Genomic DNA, 20,629 nt, shown 5'->3' with positions numbered 1-20,629 from the left:
CCCCTGCCGAAACGGCTCACTTGAGTGCATCCGACATGGCCCAGCTATTCACCATGCTGGCACAAATGAATGCGGCAATGACAAATGAAATGAAAAACGAAATGAAAGGCATGAACAAACAAATGATCGAAAAGATGGATGCGAATATGAAGAACGAAATGAAAGGCATGAACGAAAAGATGGATGCGAATACACAAAAAATGGATGAAAAGATGGATACAAATACAAATGAAGTGAAAACGACGATGGATGCGAATACACAGCAAATAAACGGAATGGAAGCAAACATGAAAGAAGAAATGAAAGAGCTGCGGGGTGAGACGCAGAACATGGGCCGATGCCTGCAGGCGGGCATGAAGGCCATGACCAGGGAGATCAAAATGGCGACTCCACGTGTGGGAGCAAACGAGCTGGGTGGGGGTGCAACGGCTGACAGGCCCGCGGTGGAGGCGGGTGAAAAAATAATTCGTGGAACGTGTTGGGCGAGGGTCGTGACGATGACCGAAAGGGAAAAATTAAATGGGGAGACCAAAACGTGTGAGACGAGACACGAGGTGACGACAACAGAAATAATAGTTGAGACAAGGGAGGTAAAGGGTGAAGAGTTGGCAGAGACACGGGAGACAGAAAAAATAGAGGGAAGACTACACGATGAAGACGGGGTAAGTGACGCGCACGCACACACGGAGGTAGTGGAGGACAATGGGGTTGAGCTCGCGGAGCGTGCAGGGACCCGGTGCGAGCAGCGGGATGGCCTCCTCCAGGAACGAGGGGAGGGAGTATGCCCCCTTGAGGCGAGTCACGACCAGGTGAGTTCGGTCGTGCTTTGCGAGGTTGAGGGGACGAGTGCTGTGGACGGGTGCACGGAGAGCTTGGGGGGTGTAGAGGCCCCGGAGACCCTTGTGGGGACACAAATCCCCAGTGTGGTTGTCCCTGTGTGTGTGGTGCAAGGTGTGAGTGCGGCACCGTGTGTGGAAGCGACCCCGTGTGTGAGTGGTGTGGTGGCGATGGTGCCGGAGTACGTGCTTCCCAGCACGCCGTGTGTGGATGAGGCACGGAGTGTGAGTGAGGCACCGCGGGTTAGTGCCCCCGCGTGTATGAGTGAGGCACGGTGTGTGGATGAGGCACAGCGGTTGAGTGCACTTGCGTGCGTGGGCGAGGCACCGCGGGTGAGTTCCCCCGCGCGAGTGAATGGAGCACCACGTGTGAGTAGTATGGTTTGTGTGAGTAGTGAGGCACGCGTGAGTGAACGGCCGTGTGCAAGGTCGCTGTGTGCCAGGGAGACCGTGTGTGTGAGAGAGCGGTATGAGAGGGAGATGTCGGTTGGCATGCGGGAGCACGCAGCCGCGTCTCCCCGTGTGAATGTGATGGTGTGGACTGTGTGCGTCGTGACACGCAGGTATGCGTGTGTGGAATGGAGACGGAGACGGCGACAGAGGAGAGAAAGCCGAGTAGCGGCTGTAGTTGTTTCGAGGACCGTGCCGGGTTCGCCCAGCAGTGAGCACGCGGTTCGTGCTGTGCAACGCACGAGACCGCCACGTGCTCGCTTGCGAGAGTGAAGTCCCGGTCCGGAAACGCACGCGATGGATTTGCCGATCCCGCGGACGGACAAAGTTTAGGCAGGTAAATGGATTTGGACCGGACGGGTTCTCCACGCGATCGTGTGTTAAGCTCCAACGGGCAAAGCACATGTGTTCGCGTGGGGAACCCCTCGAAACGTGGGGCTTGTTTTTTTTTTATGCGCACGGTGACGTCATGGCTGCACGTGGGGTTGGAATCCGGCAGGAGGGGTATCTCTGCCGGATGGTCCCGTCCAAGGAGGGACGAGGAACACGTGCAGCTGCATGACGTCACGGGCAGGTGCAAAGTGCGCGAGCTCTGAGTTGCTGCGCAGGTGCTGCGAATGAAAAAAAAAAAAAAAGCAAGCCTCACTTTCGGGTGTACAGGATTCCTGGGCAAGGGGTGGAAGACCCCCTTGGCCTGGGCACAGGATGGAAACTAGTTAGGGGGAAGGGTTAGCTTAGTTAGACCGACTTCATGGGGCAGGGGTAAGTCCTCATGGAGTCCGTGGAATGGATTAGTTAGAGGGATTGTAGCCAGATTTAGGTTGGGAAATAAAATGAATTTTTGAGTTAGGAGACGGACAGACTGGTGAATGTGTAGTGGGGACGTAGCTTAGCTACGTAGTGTTAAAAGGAACGTGCTGTAGTTTAAGGGACGACGTGGGAGCACGAGTTAGTTAGGGGATGTAGTTAGAAGGATGGTAGAGTTCAGTGGTGTGTGTGTTGAAGAGTTGGTGAGTTGTGAGGTGAGTACATGGTGAGTGAGTGAGGCCAGCGGGTCTGTGTGTGTGGAGTGAATGGGGAATGCATGGTGCGATGAGTGATTGGGGGGAGGAGTGACTCCCGCCCAAGGGACCCCGGGGTCAGTATAAAGTGAGTTAGCTGGGTTAGTCAAATTGAAAAATGGAGGTCGTTTTGCTGTTGGTGGGAATGTAGGCTCGAGACCCATTTGGAGGGGTGCAGGAGCCCTGTTGACGGGTTGGGAGCGTGGCTGCGAAAGGTGAGTATCGCTGAGTGGGTACCCCGGGCACCAGGCTAGTCGGCCGCGGTAGGCCAAGGGCCCATGGGGGGCCGGGATAGAGTAGTGGGCACGGGTGCGCCTGCTTGGTGCGGGGGCCCGGGGCGCCATTAGCCGCGTGGGCAGTGCAGTGGGCACGGGTGACCCTCGGAAAGGGGCCCGGGAGGCCGGCCTGCCACGTGTGCGTTTCAGGGGAGGTGCCATGGGGGGCACTCCCCGGTGTTAGGGAGCTGGTAGGCTCGGAGGCAGTGTAGTGCCCGGGGGTGCCATAGCGGGAGATTCGGCAGAGGGTCGTGCCTGCCAAAGGGAGCCACGTGTCCCAGCCAGGAGACCGTGTGAGGGCACGGAGAGAAAATTGGGGGGGCGAGGCCCGAAATTGTGAGGACACCAACACAGGCGACGGGAATCTGGGTTGTTAGAACCAATAGTTTAAGCGAGAGGCGCTTGTTGAAAGCCCCGGGGTAGTTTAACAGTTAAATGGTTAGGGTAGATTAGGAGATGTACCCCTCCGCACCATCCATCCCCTCGCTGTCGTTGTGGGCCGCTGGACCCACTTTGGGTTAGATCGCCGAACTCTGGGGAGGCCATTCTGAGGCTTCGTTGGGCCTCGACACAGGACGCTAGCTCTCCCTTATTCCCCTCCGGGAAGGGAACGTAGGGGTTGGGAGTAGGCTAGGTGACAGGATAGGTTAGCCGAACAAGGACGATAAAGGGGGTTAGGGGACGATTTATAGTGGGTAAGTAAAAATAAAAACAACAAAAAAAATAAGTTGGGGCTAAATTGGGGTTTGACAAATTAAGGGAGTGGGTATGTACAGTGACAGGCAAAGGCGATAGGTGGGAGGGAGACAGGAAGGTAGGTCCGAGCCCGCCTTCCAAGTGGCCAGCACCACCGCACTCCCTCCACCAACCTCCACTGAACGGCAAAAGCTGGCCAGCTTCATCTGCTGGCTGTGTTGCTGCAAGGCCTGTGCCGGCCCACTTCATCTGCCGGCTGGCTGTTTTTCTTCAAGGCCTGTGCCGGCCAACTTCATCGGCAGCTGTTGTTTTGCTGCGAGGCCTGTGCCGGCTGGATCATCGGCAGCTGTGTGCTGCAAGGCCTGTGCCGGCCAGTTCAGCTGCTGGCTGTTTTTCTTCGAGGCCTGTGCCGGCCAGTTTGTCTGCCGGCTGTGTTTGCCTGCAGCGGCCTTCTTCTGCGGGCTGTGTTTGCCTGCTCACCTTTGCCATGCCATGCCCACTGCCCACGTTCACCAGCCCCGTTCAATTTTTGCTTTCCCCCCCCCCCTGTTCATTTCCATGTGCGCCAGGATCCGCAAGGCAACAGTTTGCAAGCTGCAAGAACTGCCCTGTTGGCAGCTACAGCACGGGCCTGCAGTGGCGGCCCGTGCACCGTGTTTGTGTTCATGCATCCATTCGTTGTGCTCATTGCGTGTGCCACTTGAGCTGGCACGGAGACTACGTTTGTGCGGCCCAAGCACCGTTGTGGTTCACTGAGTTCAGTTCAAAAAGGAAGGCCTTGGACTGCGTGTGAGCAGCCAGCCACGTTCCCTGTCACCTGCATTGTTTGAGTCAGAGACTGCATGTGGGCAGCCTGGCTCCCTGCTAACTGCTTTCTTTTGCAGAGTTCAATGATCCTGGGCCATGGTTTAGTGTAAAATTTGTAAGTTAAGGTTAAGATGTACTGTAAATATGAGTGCGCCCCCGGCATGTATGTCTTAGCGCCGGCAATTTTATTTAAGTCGTCCGTGTGAGTGAGTTTGTTTAGATAGTTACGCAGCCCTCAGGTTATTTATTTTGGGGACACGAATACCATGAATGTCGCACTCAGGGATCCGTAGGTAAAATGTACTAGGGGAAAACTACACATGATGGCACACGAAAATTTGACGACTCGGGACGAGTCTGTAAAAAGGGAAGGGGGTAGTGTTGTGGTTACCAGATTCGCAAACCACCATTCAGGTCCCTTAGGTGAGGTATCTCGGTAAGTGCATGTGTAGTTAGGCCCAAACCCGTTGTCTAGTGGGAATACATGTCATTTATACGTGCTGCGACTCTTCAGGATAGCCGTTTTTCTTTTACTATCTTTATTTTGGACCAATCGCCACCATCACAACCACAACATCAACCACCGACCACAACCACCGCTTCACCACAACCGCCACGACCTTTACCGTCACAACTCGCCACCATCGCATCACCGTCATCTCGCGCCACTCATGGGCACCGATGCTGGACTCGTGTAGGGCGCACGTTGAACAGCGTGTACAAAATCACGGATTTTCTGCTTCAAAAACGGATCCAAAACGACACACGCCCACTTTTTGCCGTCCAATCGGTGAGCGAGGGGCGAATTGGCCCCGCCCCCAGGGCGATCGATATATGCAAATTTGTGGATCAAAAAGCCTTCACGCCCACTTTTTGTCGGGCCAATGGGGAGCGAGTTGAAAGGTCAAAGGGAGGGGGTCAAAGGCGAAGTTACGGGGGGATAAAAGGACGGTGTTCGTCAGAGAAAGGAGGAGTAAGAAGTCGGAACGAGGAAGAAAGGAGTAGTAAAAGTCGGAACGAGGAAGGAAGGAGTCGGAAGGAGTAAGAAGTCGGAACGAGGAAGAAGGGAGTCGTAAAGGTCGGAACGAGGCGAAGGAGAGTCGGAACGGAGGGGACGAGCTGTGGAGAGGCGGCGAGTCGGACGAAGGGTGCTCGCGTCGTGCAAGGAGCTGCGCACCCCTGGGAGGCCGGCAGCGCGACCTGGCCGAGGTGGAGACGCTCGTCGCGCAGATAATAAAGATCCTCTATACCCCGAGCATCAGCAACCCCTCCTGTTCCCCCCGCGCTGAGATAGTGCGACCAAGGGGGCCCCGTTCCCACCCCCTGCCAGGCACTGTCCACGAGGCCCGCGGGTTGCGGGGCCATCGCCGCTCCGCGTCTCATCACCAGACGGGTAGGCCCGACCAGGTCTCGGCCCCAGGCCTACCTCATTCTTGAGGGTATTTCTTTTCCTTGGTTTTGGGTATGTGTTGTCGGCGCCGTCTGTGAAGTAGAATTGTATAAGTGTTGCCGTGTGCTCGGTAGTCGGAATTAGCTCTGCACTGTGTTTTCACTTTTATGTTTGCTTTTTATGTAAATGGAATTGTGTTTTCTTTTTTGTGTGCATTTGGTGGAATTGTATTTGTGTGCTTCCCGTGTGCCGAGAATAAACGTGCTTTATTGTTGAACTGTTTCCCGCTTCGCTTCGTCTTTTTCCCCATTGAACCCCCATCTTGCTTCACGTAAAGGGTTGGTAGTGGGCTGAATACGCCCGATAATTAATCGAACCGTCGAGGTCGACGATAACACCGCTCGGTTATTCTGATAGTACGGAACGGGTCGCTTAAGTGGCCCGTGTCCGAAGTCGACCTGCGGCGAGGTGCGATCGCCCGGTCTACCCTCCGCGTGGGTACTTAGGTAGTTCGAATTTGGCGAGCAACCCTATCCCACGCGGGGGCTGATTGGCTCGATCGCGGTGAGACCGAAAGGTCCACCCGTGACTGGTTCCCGGCGTTAGTCCGAGAGGGTCACGACTGGATTGTCCGTCCGGTGGGCGACGTGCCGCGATTCGAGTTGCGTGGCCGTCGCACGCCGGCGGGCGCGAAAACCGCAACAATATATATATATATATATATATATATATATATATATATATATGTGTATATATATATATATATATATATATATATATATATATATATGTGTATATATATATATATATATATATATATATATATATATATATATATATATATATATATATATATATATATATATTTATATGTATATATGTATATATATATATATATATATATATATATATATATATATATATATATATATATATATATATATATATATATATATATATATATATATATATATATATATATATATATATATATATACATGTAAATATATATATATATATATATATATATATATATATATATATATATATATATATATATATATATATATATATATATATATATATATATATATATATATATATATATATATATATATATATATATATATATATATATATATATATATATATATATATATATGTATATGTATATATATATATATATGTATATATATATATATATATATATATATATATATATATATATGTATATATATATATATATATATATATATATATATATATATATATATATATGTGTATATATATATATATATATATATATATATATATATGTGTATATGTATATATATATATATATATATATATATGTGTATATGTATATATATATATATATGTATATATATATATATATATATATATATATATATATATGTGTATATGTATATATATATGTGTATATGTATATATATATATATATATGTGTATATATATGTGTATATGTATATATATATATATGTATATATATATATATATATATATATATATATATATATATATATATGTGTATATATATATATATATATAGTTGCGGTTATGCAAAATCACCTGCCTCTAAGGCAATGGCACCCAACATACAGTGATCCCCGGGCAGTTATTTTGTTGGTCTTCGTGCAGTCAGATCTTCCCCTCATGTCTGGTGGGTTAACGGGACGAAGTGCATTGCGTGGGTCTAATAGCTCGCTCTAATAACTATATCTCTATCTTCAATCCTGATTTCCATTTCAACCCTTTCCTTTTATCCATGGTCGAAATCAAGTCAAGCACAGCACCCAAGCAGCCACCTGTGAGAGAATCACCATGAACAACGACGCTGCCCGGCGCACGCATGGCGCGCCCTTTCATTCAGATGTGCGTGCCAATTTACAACAGCGCCTCATCTTGCTCAACCTTCGCTCACCAAAAACTCACCACCTCAACCACCAACATCTACCATACACGAGAAAAATCATCCCGTGCCTCCTCGCACCTCTGCATCGATGCAGTTCACCACCAAACAGAGGTGCGTTGCACAGCCCAGGCCACTCGGACTGCATGGTGCGGAGACAGATGGGGGTGCCGGACCGACACGACCCTCGTCCAGTCACCAGAACATGGCGGGACAGCGGTCGCGGGGGACAGCACGAGGGTCCGGGCCATATCGCACCGGATGTGTGCATGAGACCGCTTTCGGCCCCATGGGCCTGGCAGGGTGGGTCAATGACCGCCATGGCCCAATAAGGAAGCGCGATTCGGGTCACGGTGCGTCGCTTCGGGTCGTCACCCAACCCTTCGCCCGGGGCTTAAAAAAGGCAGATCGCGAAGCCATCCGCTCTCTGCTCTTTTTTTGGCCTGACTGCCTCGTCCCCTCCTTCGCCTCTTTTCTCCGTTCTCTCTTCACCACTCCTCGTTATCTGCCTGTCGCTGCACCTACACTCGGGGTTGGTGTGCGACTGACGTTCTTCCGGGACCAGTGCGGAGCACCCAGCAAAGTGATTAAGCAGGGGATAACGTGCCGACTCTTAAGGTGGGATCGCTCAAGCGGAGCATCCCACGGAGCGTACTGGGTTGCGTTGTCGGCCAACCACGCTAGGTATTGCGAGGTCATTAGAAAGAAAGAGAGCAGAGGAGGACTATCTAATCTTCCGTGTGTGTGTGTGTGTGTGTGTGTGTGTGTGTGTGTGTGTGTGTGTGTGTGTGTGTGTGTGTGTGTGTGTGTGTGTGTGTGTGTGTGTGTGTGTGTGTGTGTGTGATGGTGCCTGTCATAGCATAAGTTAAGATTGTAGAAGATATAACGGGATAAGTCTGCTCTTTGTCTGCTTTTGTAAATTACTTGCCTTTTGTCGTACCTCACGAATTCCTTGCTATCCCTGCTGTACATAATAATAATAAACTCCATTCACCGTGCCACATACCTTTCCTCGCTTGATTGTAAATAAATGCTTGTATAGAAATGTTTCCAGCTCGTTTTCATTTTTTCCTTCATTGGTCCAGCATGGTCCGTATCCTTCCCAAGCTGGGATGTTATCCCCCAACGATCCGTTTTTCTTGCCGGTACGTCCTTGGCAGTATCTGATCAGGTACGGTGATCCGGTTTGAACAAGGCGTACTGAGGGTGTGTCCCCTGGTAATTAAATAATGTGATCATTAGGTAACCGGTAATCATTAGACGGAGGACCCTAAGTCACGTGGTTGAGTTATTGGCGTTCACGGTAGATTAATGACCCGCCACGTCACGGAGTTATCCTTGTGCTGAGGCCTGCAATTCCAGAGAGTCTGGTGGGAACCCAAGGTAGGTCCCCCGCTCCCCCTTCGTGGTCTTCTCGCCCCCGACCCTAGGTCCGCAACAATATATATCAGGTCCTGGGTTGGAGTCTTCAGTAAAACCACAGTCTGCTCCAGTGCTCATCAGTATTTCATTGCACAAAAGTCATGTCTAAATGCCAATGGAAAAGCTGTGTAGCATGGTGTGCCCATTCCTATTTACAATCAACCTGGTGTACATTTATGACTACATTAGCCATGCCTACATATTATATACTATCTCAATGGATGTCTTCTTACCTGCAGTGCTCGAGTGACGTCAGGAGGGAGGTTTCTTCACTCAGTGGAGTCGTTCCAGTTCTTGGATTCTCCCGAATGGGAATCTTTAAACCCTGAGGAGTTGGCAACATTCCAGGTGTAATGTCAAACCTATATTATAAACCACCATGTTTTAATGTTTAATTTGCGGTGAATAGCCAATGCCCACATAGGTTTCCTACTGCACACACTATCTCAAATGAGTGCTGAGAACAATCGATATTTCCCAAAATAAGGCTTCACCTGTTCAAGCCATGAGCTGATGGAGCAATTTTGGGGAGATTGGAATGTATCATGAAGAATAATATTGTACAATAGAAAAACTTAATTGATAGTTTAACAAATTTTATGTCAAATGTCAATTGACTTTAAAATTGACCAAAGACTTTAAAAATGGTACATGCTGCATCCTTGCTTGATGCTCATCATTAAAAAGGAAAAAGCACGAATAAACAATGCTGGAAAAGCAATGGTAAACCACCCCGTATAACCCTTGCCAAGAAACTGCTTCGGCAGCACCCAACACTCTGTAATGAGTGCAGCACATCAAATAACAATTGCTTCGAGAAGTATTCTATATATAATTTTGTGTACTACATCAGTGTCTCTCTCGTTTTATTTGAAAGAGCTCCTGCTGTTGTACCATTGTAACTGCTACATTAGAGCTCTAAGCCCTGCTCCTTCCTCTTGTTACAGATTTCCGCCCGCCGGCGTGCGAACGACCGCGTTTAACCAATAGCAGCCGCTTCGCCCACCGAACGGACAATCCAGTCGCGGCTTTCCAGATCAACGCCGAAAACCAGCCACGGGTGTGTTTTAAGCACACCACAACCTTGTCCGTATTTTACCCGCGCGTTACAGGGTCCGATCGCCGAATCTTCGATTTACCTAATTAATCGCGCGAGTAGATAACCGAGAGATTGTACCTCAACGAGGCCGCTTGGAAACGAGCCGCTTCAGCAGCTCGCTTCGTTCAGGGATAACCGAGCGGGGTATTTATCGCGCAGCCCCATTGGACCCGATCACTTTATCGGCTATTTAAAAACCAACTATATTCCGAATGCAATACGGCGGTTCAATGGAGGGAAAGGACGCAACGAACAGGTTTACATTCACACAAGGACATTTATTATAATAAAGCATGTATGCAATTAAACAAGGCAAAACACGTATGACAGGAGAACTACAACCGCTCTACACAATCACTTAACAGTTTTTACTACTTAGTAGACACGAGCCCACGGACACACGTACGCGCGCGCGCGCGCGCGCGCACACACACACACACACACACACACACACACACACACACACACACACACACACACACACACACACACACACACACACACACACACCCAAGAACTGGTGGCTGAGGCCTTTAATAACGGGCTCCAGCTCGGAGGACAGGTGAGCCAAAACCCAGGACCTATCTCGAACCTCTCCACCTCGTGTGGTCTTCAAGTTGTTTGGACCCGGGCTCCAGCGAGAGCGAGCTGGACCCAACCGCCGTGTGCCGCGATCCTTCCCGAGCTCCAGCGAATCCTACCGTGCTTCTCAACGCGTGCTGGTGAGACTAGGCGCCGATCCTTCCCGTCGATGCGCCGCTTCCCCGAGGAACCACCTCCAAGATGAGGCCGATGAGTCGCACCAAGCCGGGAACCAAACGGAGAACAAAGAGCTCCACGAACCAAGAAGAGCTGGCCAAGCAACCAGCTCAACTCTCTTCCGATGAACAAAAAAACAGCCGACTCTCTTCGACGAACCAAGCCAGAGAAGCCACCACCAGCAGCTCGAGCCGAGCAACCGGCTCAACTCCCTTCCAAAAAGTCTCCACCCGAGCCAAGCTGTGGCTGAAGCTCTCCCGAGCCAAGCAGGTCCCGACGGCCTGCTGAACAACTACTCCCCAAGAACCAAGTCGAGCCAAGCAGAGCAAGAAGCTTACTCAACCACAGTCTCAACCCTCCCAAGCAGAACCCAAAGGCCTGCTAAAAGCCAGCCGAAGCAAAAAGCTTACTAAAAGCCTCAACCCTAACCCGAGCCAAGCAGAAGCCGAAGCTCTACTGTACTGAACAACCCCGACAGGACTCGAACCCGAACAAAGAAAGGATCTCCTCTTTATCCTTCTCCGCCCCCTCCCCCGCGCCCGGCGGGACTCATCCCCTCGTGCTCCATCCCCCGCTCAACCACGGGTGGGAGGGAGTTGTTGACGTCATGAATCACGGGACGGGAGGGCTCTTCTTCCTCTTCGCAGAAGAGGGGGGAGGGGCGTCTCCATTGTGTTATGATCGCTCCCTAACTATTAAATTGAATCTCGCAGCGCACTTAATCGATTTCTGCCCATTAAACAATGGAAGGTGAACTATCTCGGGAACAAGCACTTATTGACATAACTGACTAAAGGAACCTGAATGTTGTGTGCGATCGAATTCCCAAATTCGTAACACTCTTCTCTCCCGGAATGACGGGCTTTTAAAACTGGCATTTCAGTGATTAAACAGACCCAAATTTATGTTCCAAGTTTATTGATTACACTGGTCTGCGTCATTTCAGAGGTCTAGGTTTTCTCAACGGTTCTTATATGTTTTTTGCATGCTGAATTTAGAAATGTATCATTTCGCTCAATCAGGTCAAGTTTTTATCCATCCATCCATTGGGACCACACTCTGTGCAGAGCGTTGGTGCTGCCTAAGCAGTCTCCTTGGCTATTGGGTACAATCCTGGACGGGTCGCCACTCCGACACAGTATACCAGCATGCTGGCACTCGTTTTGCCAACCTCGGAAGGATGACAGGCAGAGTCAACCCCACCTGGTATTAATTCAACAGCCGAGCAGGATTTGAACTCAGGATCCCAGGATTCAAAGCCCTCCTCCCTAACCATTAAGCCAACACCAGGCATAAGTTTTTATGCTATCTCAATTTTAAGGAAAAAAAAATAATCAAAATTTTTGTTTTTTTAATTCGCATTTTTTAGATTAAAAATCAGACTTGTATTGACAGAAAATGTACAAACTATATATGAAATGACGCACAAGTACCATTAATGTGAAATTCAACATTAAAAAGATGAAGGAAAACGCAGCTGCTGGAGCGACTGAAGTTGGGTGTTGCCAGAAACAACGATTTATCTATATTTTTCTGAAATTGAAATGAAAGTAATTGAGAAGGCACTTTCTTCCACATTAAGTGTACTTGTGTGTTATTATATGTATAGTTTGTACATTTTCTGTCAATGCAAGTCTGATTTTGAATGTAAAAAATGCTAATTAAAAAAACAAAAATTGATTATTTTTTTCCTTAAAATTGAGATAGCATAAAAACTTGACCTGATTGAGTGAAATGATACATTTCTAAATTCAGCATTCAAAAAACATATAAGAACCGTTGAGAAAACCTCGACCGCTGAAAAAAAATATTTCAAATGCAACCAAGTGTTTTTAGCTTTCCAACATTTACCATTGAATATCTGTACAACAGCAGGAACCCTTTCGAAAATGGCATCACACACACACACACACACACACACACACACACACACACACACACACACACACACACACACACACACACACACACACACACACACACGACACTCCTTTTAATAATAAGTGTCCTGCCACCTTTCATTATATAGTCCTTTGCTGTAATCGTGCAACCTTCACCTCGAAGATGAAGAAATATTTCCTGTACTTTTCTTTTGCTCAGGTAACCATAACTGCTGACCAGCCTTGCAAAGTGGCCAGCTGGCCACTGTCTCACCTCCGTGCTTTGTTAACACAAGATTCATTCCTTTCCAATATCATGGGAGTCCTCACGGCACATGATGTTGCAGACAAGCTGAGTGCGGTACACAACCAGGCATGGGCAGCCGCAAGTCCGGATGCCTTGGGGCCTGATGCCAGGGGAATGGCGCAAAATATTCCACTAGACATCCGCCTGTCATGCCTGGAGCTCCTGATGGTGAGAAAGTGTTTTTACGTTGAAAATATTCTCTTTGTGACGATTGAAATATACAGTGCCTATAAAAATTCTACACCCCATTTCAAAATTTTCACCTTTTGTTGCCTTGTAGCTTGGAATTAAATTCCATTAAATCAGACTTTTTCCACTTTTTTTACAAAATGAAATGTCACATTTCCATTACGAAATGTCATTGGTATTAGTATTAGTGACATAATAAAATGTCACCAATACTAACACATCGTAACCCACAACTTCCAAGTGAAAAACAAATTCCACAAATTTCAGAAAATTAATTAAAAATACAAAACTAGAATATGTTGGTTGGATAAGTGTCCACCCCTCTGAGTTATAACTTGGTGGAAGCAGCTTTAACAGCAATTACAGCTGTGAGTCTGTTGGGATAGGTCTCTACCAACTTTGCACACCTTGATTGGGCAATATTTGCCCATTCTTCTGTCCAAAACTATTCAAGCTCAGTCAAGTTGCATAGGGAGCATTGATGGACAGCAATCTTCAAGTCATGCCACAGATTTTCGATTGGATTTAGGTTGGGGCTCTGACTGGGCCACTCAAGGACATTTATCTTTTTGTTCCTTAGCCACTCCAGTGTAGCTTTGGCTGTGTGCTCGAGTCGTTGTCAAGCTGAAAGGTGAATTTCCGTCTTAATTTCGGCTTTCTTGTAGAGGGTAGCTGGTTTTCCTCAAGGATTTTTCTGTATTTTGCTCCATCCATTTTCCCTTTTATACTGACAAGTGCCCCAGTCCCTGCTGATGAGAAACATCCCAATAACATGATGCTGCCACCACCATGCTTCACAGTAGGGATGGTGTTTTTTGGGTGATATGCTGTGTTGAGTTTGCACCAAACGTAACGTTTTGCATTTCGGCCAAAAAGTTCCATCTTGGTTTCGTCAGAGCACAAAACTTTTTTCCACATGGCTTCAGAATCTCCGGAGTGTTTTTTTTTGCATACCTCAAATGGGACTCATTGTGGGCTGTTTTGAGTAATGGCTTCCTTCTTGCCATCCTACCATGCAGGCCAGACTTGTGGAGTGCTTGGGATATCGTTGTCACATGCACACAGTGACCAGTCTTTGCCAAGTAGCTCTTTCAAAGTTGCCTTTAGCCTCTTGGTGGCCTCTCTGATCAGTCTCCTCCTTGCTTGGTCATCTAGTTTGGAGGGTCGGCCTGATTTTGGCAGGGTCTTGGTGGTACCATACGCCTTCCCCTTCCTAATGATTGGTGACTGTGCTTCCAAGGGATATCTTAGGCCTTTGAAATATTTTTATACATATCCCCTGATCTGTGCCTTTCCAAAACTTAACCCCGGAGGTCTTTTGAAAGCTCCTTGGTGCTCATGGTTGTCTTTGCTGTGAAATGCACTACCCAGCAGAGGAAACCTCCAGGAACAGCTGATTTTATTCTGAAACTGGATGGTATTCACAGAATACATACCCTGCGCAATCTTGAGAAGGACTTGGTGCAAGCGAACTCTTTTTTTTTTTTCTTCTTCTTCCAATATGGCGCCACACCAGTGACCGATGTCACTTTTATCAAACTATATTTCCCATGGGTAGTTGATCTATGCGTTAAAGTTTTTGCATTGATTGGTTAGCGGTTTCAACAATTGCAGATAAAAATTTTTTCATACTGACCAGATCAAGTTTTGCACTTGTCGAATAATGACGTCATCATTCACTTATCTTATTCCCCATGGGGAGTACTTGACAATGAGCCATGTTTCAATTTTTTTTCCATGGAGCGGTTTTGGTGATTATAGAGGTGCAAAGTTTATTGGTTTTTCCAGGATGGCACCTGTACCACATGACCTATGACATTGTAAATTCCTACAGGAGGAGGCGCACTTAGGATCAAAATTTCATGTCAATCGGACCAACGATTGCAGAGAAATTTTTTTTTCATACTGACCGGATCAAGCTTTGCACTTTTCGAATTATGACGTCATAATGAAGGCACCGATGACATCATCATTAAAACATCTTATTCCCTATCCCTATAAGGAGTACTTGACAATGAGCCGTGTGTAAAATGTTTTCCACGGAGTGGTTTCGAAGATGTCGAGGTGCAAAGTTTCTCAGTTTTTCCAAGATGGCACCTGTACCACTTGACCCATACTTACAGCACACAGACGCGACCGATCGCTTCACCCTGCTTTTCGCTTCGTGAGTACAGGGTAATCAGAATCACTGCAATTTAACACAGGTGGAGGCTAATTAACTTGGTGTGTGATTTTGAAGGTGATTGGTTACACCTGAGCTCATTTACAATTACTATTACTAGTACGTGCCCGTAAAAAAAAAAATAATAATAATAAATAAATAAATAAACCACACAGGCCGTTTCTTCGCTCTCACGTGCCCGTACGTACGTGACCCGGAAGTTCGATATTATTCGCAATTTATTTTTAATCCCCAATTATTCAATTAGCGCCAACGTATTTTACCTTTTCGCAATGTCGTGGCAAGGAAAAACAAAAAGAGAAGAGAAGAGAGAGAAAAAATTTACTTCCTGGTTCGGAGCATACCAGTACTCTCATGTTCCCAAAATTTATACACCGTCTAATATGAAAACGATCATAACTTGGGCCATTGTGTTTATCTATAAATGCGCATAAGAAATCGAGAAATTATTAGAATACACGAAGTCATCACTCTCCGGAAGCCCGTACGTTGTAACCCGTAATGGGGAACGCGGCTGAGCTTCCCTTCCCCATCGGCCACGCCCACTCAACAACGTGTCTTCCCATTGGTTTGATAAATAAATGGCCATAACTTGGGAAGCACTTGTCCGATTAATATCAAACCTTGAAAAGGCACATCCTCAGGTCCCCAACAATATACCTGGCAAGTTTCAATTGGATCGGACCAGAGGTTGTCGAGAAACAGCGGTCACACACACACACACACACACACACACACACACACACACACACACACACACACACACACACACACACACACACACACACACACACACACACACACACACACACACACACACACACACACACACACACACACACACATACACTGCTGGAATTATAGATAGATAAAGGGGGGTGGACACTTATCCAACCAAGATATTCTAGTTTTGTATTTTAAATTCATTTTCTGAAATTTGTATCATTTGTTTTTCATTTGGAAGTTGTGGGTTACGATGTGCAAATAAATGTGGAAGATGTCTGATTTAATGTCATTTAATTCCAGGCGACAAGGCAACAAAAGGTGAAAATTTTTGAAAGGGGGGGTGTAGACTTTCTATCGGCACTGTACGTAACCAAATCCTCGAGTTTGCATTTGTTGTATTTGGACTTTCCATGCAGTGAGGATTTATCATACTCGTAAAGTGAGACACTCCATCACATCCACTGAAAGCCTCATATGTGATCAAGAGCAGCTTGGATAAGAAGATGTAAATTTGCAAGTTTTCCGTCTTGAGTTGGATAGATCCATTTATTTGAATAGTACGGAGTGTCTTTTTTCCAATTTCTTTTTCCATAGATGTTACGAATATTTCCAACAAACAAACAACGAGCATACATGTCATGCACCCTCTAAAGGTGTGGTATTGCAGCTATGTACATTGCGTACGTTAAAATAAACAATCCAAGGACAGCTGTTTTACATTTTGGGGATCATCAGCTTGGGATGTGAAGGATGCTTACATTTGCTGTTCACCACTACCTCAGGTCATCCCCCATCCATACTCTTCTCTTCTACCCAAAATGATCCCATTCCCATGAAGCACTCCCCTTTTTCCAGGTTATTGTGATTTCCCCCCTCTCCCTCACCGCTTTTCGTTTGTTAGTTGTCGGTCGGTTGGTTTGTTCCTATTCCGTCTCTGTCTCTGTCTCTCTCCTTGTTCACCCCATGTGTCCTTCTTCCCCTTCCCTTGATCTCACTCTCACAAATATACTCTGCTGTTGGTGTTTTCCCCTTTCCATTTTGTTCCATTCCATTCTGTTCCAGCTCTTTCATGAGCCTTGACCATGTATACAAAAAGATGGTCATAAACTGGAGCACTTGTTTATTTGCCTGTTTTCTCAAAAGAGAAATCAAGATCCCCATTTCTTAGCCTTCATTGATCATTCAGAGCAAATTGATAATGTTTGTTCATCATATTATGTACTAAACCAAGTGTGCATATTCTGTCCAATCACAGGATGGACATCTATTGGGGGTCGCTCCACCTCTTTTACAGCCTGTGTCTAAACAACATCTTCCCTTCCAACGCTTTTCAGCCAATCAGCCACCTTCACTGGCTAGCCAACATCCTCCCGTTGAGGTGCAACGTCCCCATGAAACTCGATCTCCCTACGAGGGTGAGGACTTGGACAGCTTGTCCGTTGACGAGTATGGTGACATTGCTGGTTCACTACTCGAATATTCAAATGAATATCTGAAGTGATAGAGGCTAGTTTGGATATGTGTGTGTGTGTGTGTGTGTGTGTGTGTGTGTGTGTGTGTGTGTGTGTGTGTGTGTGTGTGTGTGTGTGTGTGTGTGTGTGTGTGTGTGTGTGTGTGTGTGTTCCCGTTGGGAACACAATGGTTTTCCTTGATAGTTAGAAGGTAACGTCAAATGTTGCAGCCTCTGTTTCATGAAACTTCAGTCACCCTACCATTGCACACAATAAATAGAGTACACACCACACCTGTCCTTTAAGCTTTTTAAAATTAAAAAGAAAACCTACTTTTTGACGACATTCACTGTGTCATGCGTGGTCAGTAGATAAACTGAGCGAAACCCAATTCTCTATCTCTCTTGAACTGATGACAGTTACAAACAAGGAAATACTGATTGTGGAAAGTAGTGGAGTATCTTAAGGTTGCTAAATGATCATTGGAGTGCATCCACACTACCCTTGCAATTATCTGCCTGTTTTTGGAAATGGCACAGTGACTGCACATAAACGCTCGAATAAATGCATATGTTGATCAGAAAGTAGTGCATTTCTTTGACTCCTTATTGTTAGAGTATAATATTGTTACGGTGCACCGTGCGGTGGACATGAGGTCAAATCTTCCACCTGGACGATCACCAATTTAGCTACGGATGGTCGTGAGAGACCGTCCATTGAGAAAGCCGAACATATCTTTTCTTCGGTACCTGACATACAGAAACTCTGAGACTTGTCAACTACAGTAGTTTCCCCGTTCAAAAAGGATTGGGGCCGAGCGTGAACCCCAGGGAAACGTACCGTACATTTAACCCTCCTAGCTCGGTTTGGCACCAATTCCCAACACACGTGAGTTTGACTCACACCGCGGTCATAATTTCCCAATTCTGAACTGCGCACCATGCCAACATGCCAGTGGTGAGAGAATGGGGTTTATTAATAATGAAAAATGGGTAAGGAGAACAAGGAAGGCACACATGGATGGTTTTCTGTACACAATAAAAAAATTCTCCATGTGCTCAAAAAAACTGTGACGGCTTATGCGATATGTTATTCAGTCACACCATGAAGAGTGAGACAGGGATAGGTCACAAGACAGAGAAAAACCTTGTCCCCACATAATGCTTGTGCGGGGGTGTCGTGGTTTGGGAGAGACAGAGACAGAGAGGGACGATAGAGTTGGACACTTGTCAAGCAGGACCATGGCCAGACTCCTCTCGAGCACACATGCGCTTGGAAGGCGTCACTGGTTCTCTTGTTGTAATGCTGCGTCAGACTCACTGGGCTTTGTGGGACTCCACCCGACTCTCAACACTCTGTTGAACTGTCTCCACTCCCCGTTCTCTGCATGTTCACTCAACTGCACTCTCAAACTGAAGTAAGAACTGCTCTACCAAACTGCCTCATTGGACTGTTGACATTCTGTCTCTACCTCTCGGCTTTTATTACCTCATGACCTTGCTCGCATTTGCACCACATTTGTGGTTACGAGCAGTTTCAAGCGGTTCAAACAGTTGTGGTTCCGAGTGGGTTCAGGCAGCTCAAACAGTTTTTTTTTTGTTATTTGTTTTTGTATACACTGTAGAGGCTCGTATGAGAGCGAACACACAGAAATGCACAAGGGGAGCAGGAGATGAGGTGGGGGGGGGTGGGAGAGGGAAGGAAAAAAAAACAGTGGGGAACAGAGACAAGAGAAAATCTGTGGAAGGGAGAGGGATGGGGCGGGGTACACGGGGTAAACAAGATGGACACTACAGGGACTTTCAAGAAGGAAAGCAGGGAATTTGAAGGAGGTGGATTTGGGGTGGATTTGTGGGGGTAGAAAAAAATCATGGTTTTGGATGGGGGTAAGATAAGAGATGGCAGTGAATAACTGTTTTGAAGACTTGCAGGGAAGAGTGGGATTGAAGAAAGTGAGGGAGTTTGTTGCAAAGGCAGGAAAAAAGAGGAATGAAAGAGTGAAGGTGAGCAGTGATTCGTGATTTTGGTAATTTTACCAGAAAGGGGTTGCTGGCGGACCGTAAGCGCCCTGCGGAAATATGGGGGGGGGGGGAGGACATATCTCAGACAAAGCGGGGGGGGAGGGGCAAGACCGGAGAGGAGATGGTAGAAGAAAAAGACCACTGACTTGTCTGCGGTGAGAAAGTGAGAGACCTAAACACTCGGCCTCATCGCGGGAGATACCAATGATCCTAAATGCCTTGGTTTCCACAGCGTAGAGCCGAGAAAGGTGAGAGGCAGGAGCACCAGCCCAGAGGGGAGAGCAACACTCCATCAGGCTGCGGACGAAAGCTTTGTATGTGGTCAGGAGCTCAGTTGTGCAAAGGAAGGACTTTGCACTCCGGAGTATTCCCAGTCGGCAGCTGGCTTTGGAGGCCAGTTCTGGGTGCTTGCCAGCATGGATGTATATCAAACCCTGGCACATGGTTGCAAGTCCTGACTTTTGCCTTCCTTGGGGGAGGTGAGGGAGGGATCATTTGCTGGTTCGCAGAGCTGCAAACAATTCACTTCAAAGAAGCACACAAATTATGAAAGGAACGACTTAGGGGATTACGTTGGGGGCAGGGGGATGAGTTTGTAGACACGTTACGGTGGGAAGGGGTCATGTTTATCAGCTCTTGGACGCATCCTTTCAATTTTTACACAGAAACCACACATTTATGCTGAACATGTTTTACATAATTAGTCTGTTTTACACCCATTGCCCCCTATCATGTTCCCGCAAAAATATTGAAATGCTTCTTGAATAACATCCACTTTTTGCAAGGAATAAAACCACTTTTTTATTTACCAACACTTCTTTAATGGCTACAATTATTCCCAGCTTCTTGTGGGGGTGATGGAGTGTTTTTTTGTTTGTTTTCTCCCAGTCTTTCACAAACCAGATGGCCAGGCCTAACAGAAGCTTTAATTTGAACACCAATCAAAATATTTGGAGAAGTGAAAATTGGAGGAAAGAAAAAAAAAAAAAAACATTGAGGTTAAATGTTTTGGAAGACTATGAACTTCTGTCTTGGACAAAGGTCAGACTTTGTCCGGTAGATTTGCATCGCAGTACAATACAGTCACTCGATGTGGCACTCGCTCACTCGGTTGATTTATAAAGCAGTCCCGCTATGCTTATTGTCAC

The 20,629-nt window shown here is 46.7% G+C and overlaps 1 protein-coding gene across 13 annotated transcripts in view; it reads left to right on the top strand.

Moving 5' to 3' along the window:
* POPDC3 (popeye domain cAMP effector 3) overlaps positions 1 to 20,629 on the top strand; it is a 42,150-nt gene that overhangs the window by 18,353 nt on the left and 3,168 nt on the right. For 12 of the 13 annotated variants that reach the window (XM_085880533.1, XM_085880537.1, XM_085880534.1 and 9 more), the window contains 3 exons: positions 9,107 to 9,215; positions 12,826 to 13,080; positions 17,265 to 18,044. In XM_085880533.1, the coding sequence (XP_085736659.1) occupies positions 9,107 to 9,215; positions 12,826 to 13,080; positions 17,265 to 17,510 (610 nt within the window). In that variant the 3' untranslated portion in view covers positions 17,511 to 18,044. Of the gene's footprint in view, positions 1 to 9,106; positions 9,216 to 12,825; positions 13,081 to 17,264; positions 18,045 to 20,629 lie in introns of those variants that run through there. The other variant, XM_085880532.1, reaches the window with a different exon arrangement.

The sequence above is a fragment of the Eptatretus burgeri genome, chromosome 5 (genome assembly GCF_056783735.1).
Source record: "Eptatretus burgeri isolate ZD-2024b chromosome 5, Ebu_testis_v1, whole genome shotgun sequence".
Classification (NCBI taxonomy): Eukaryota; Metazoa; Chordata; class Myxini; order Myxiniformes; family Myxinidae; genus Eptatretus; species Eptatretus burgeri.
This window is presented reverse-complemented; position numbering and strand designations above follow the sequence as displayed.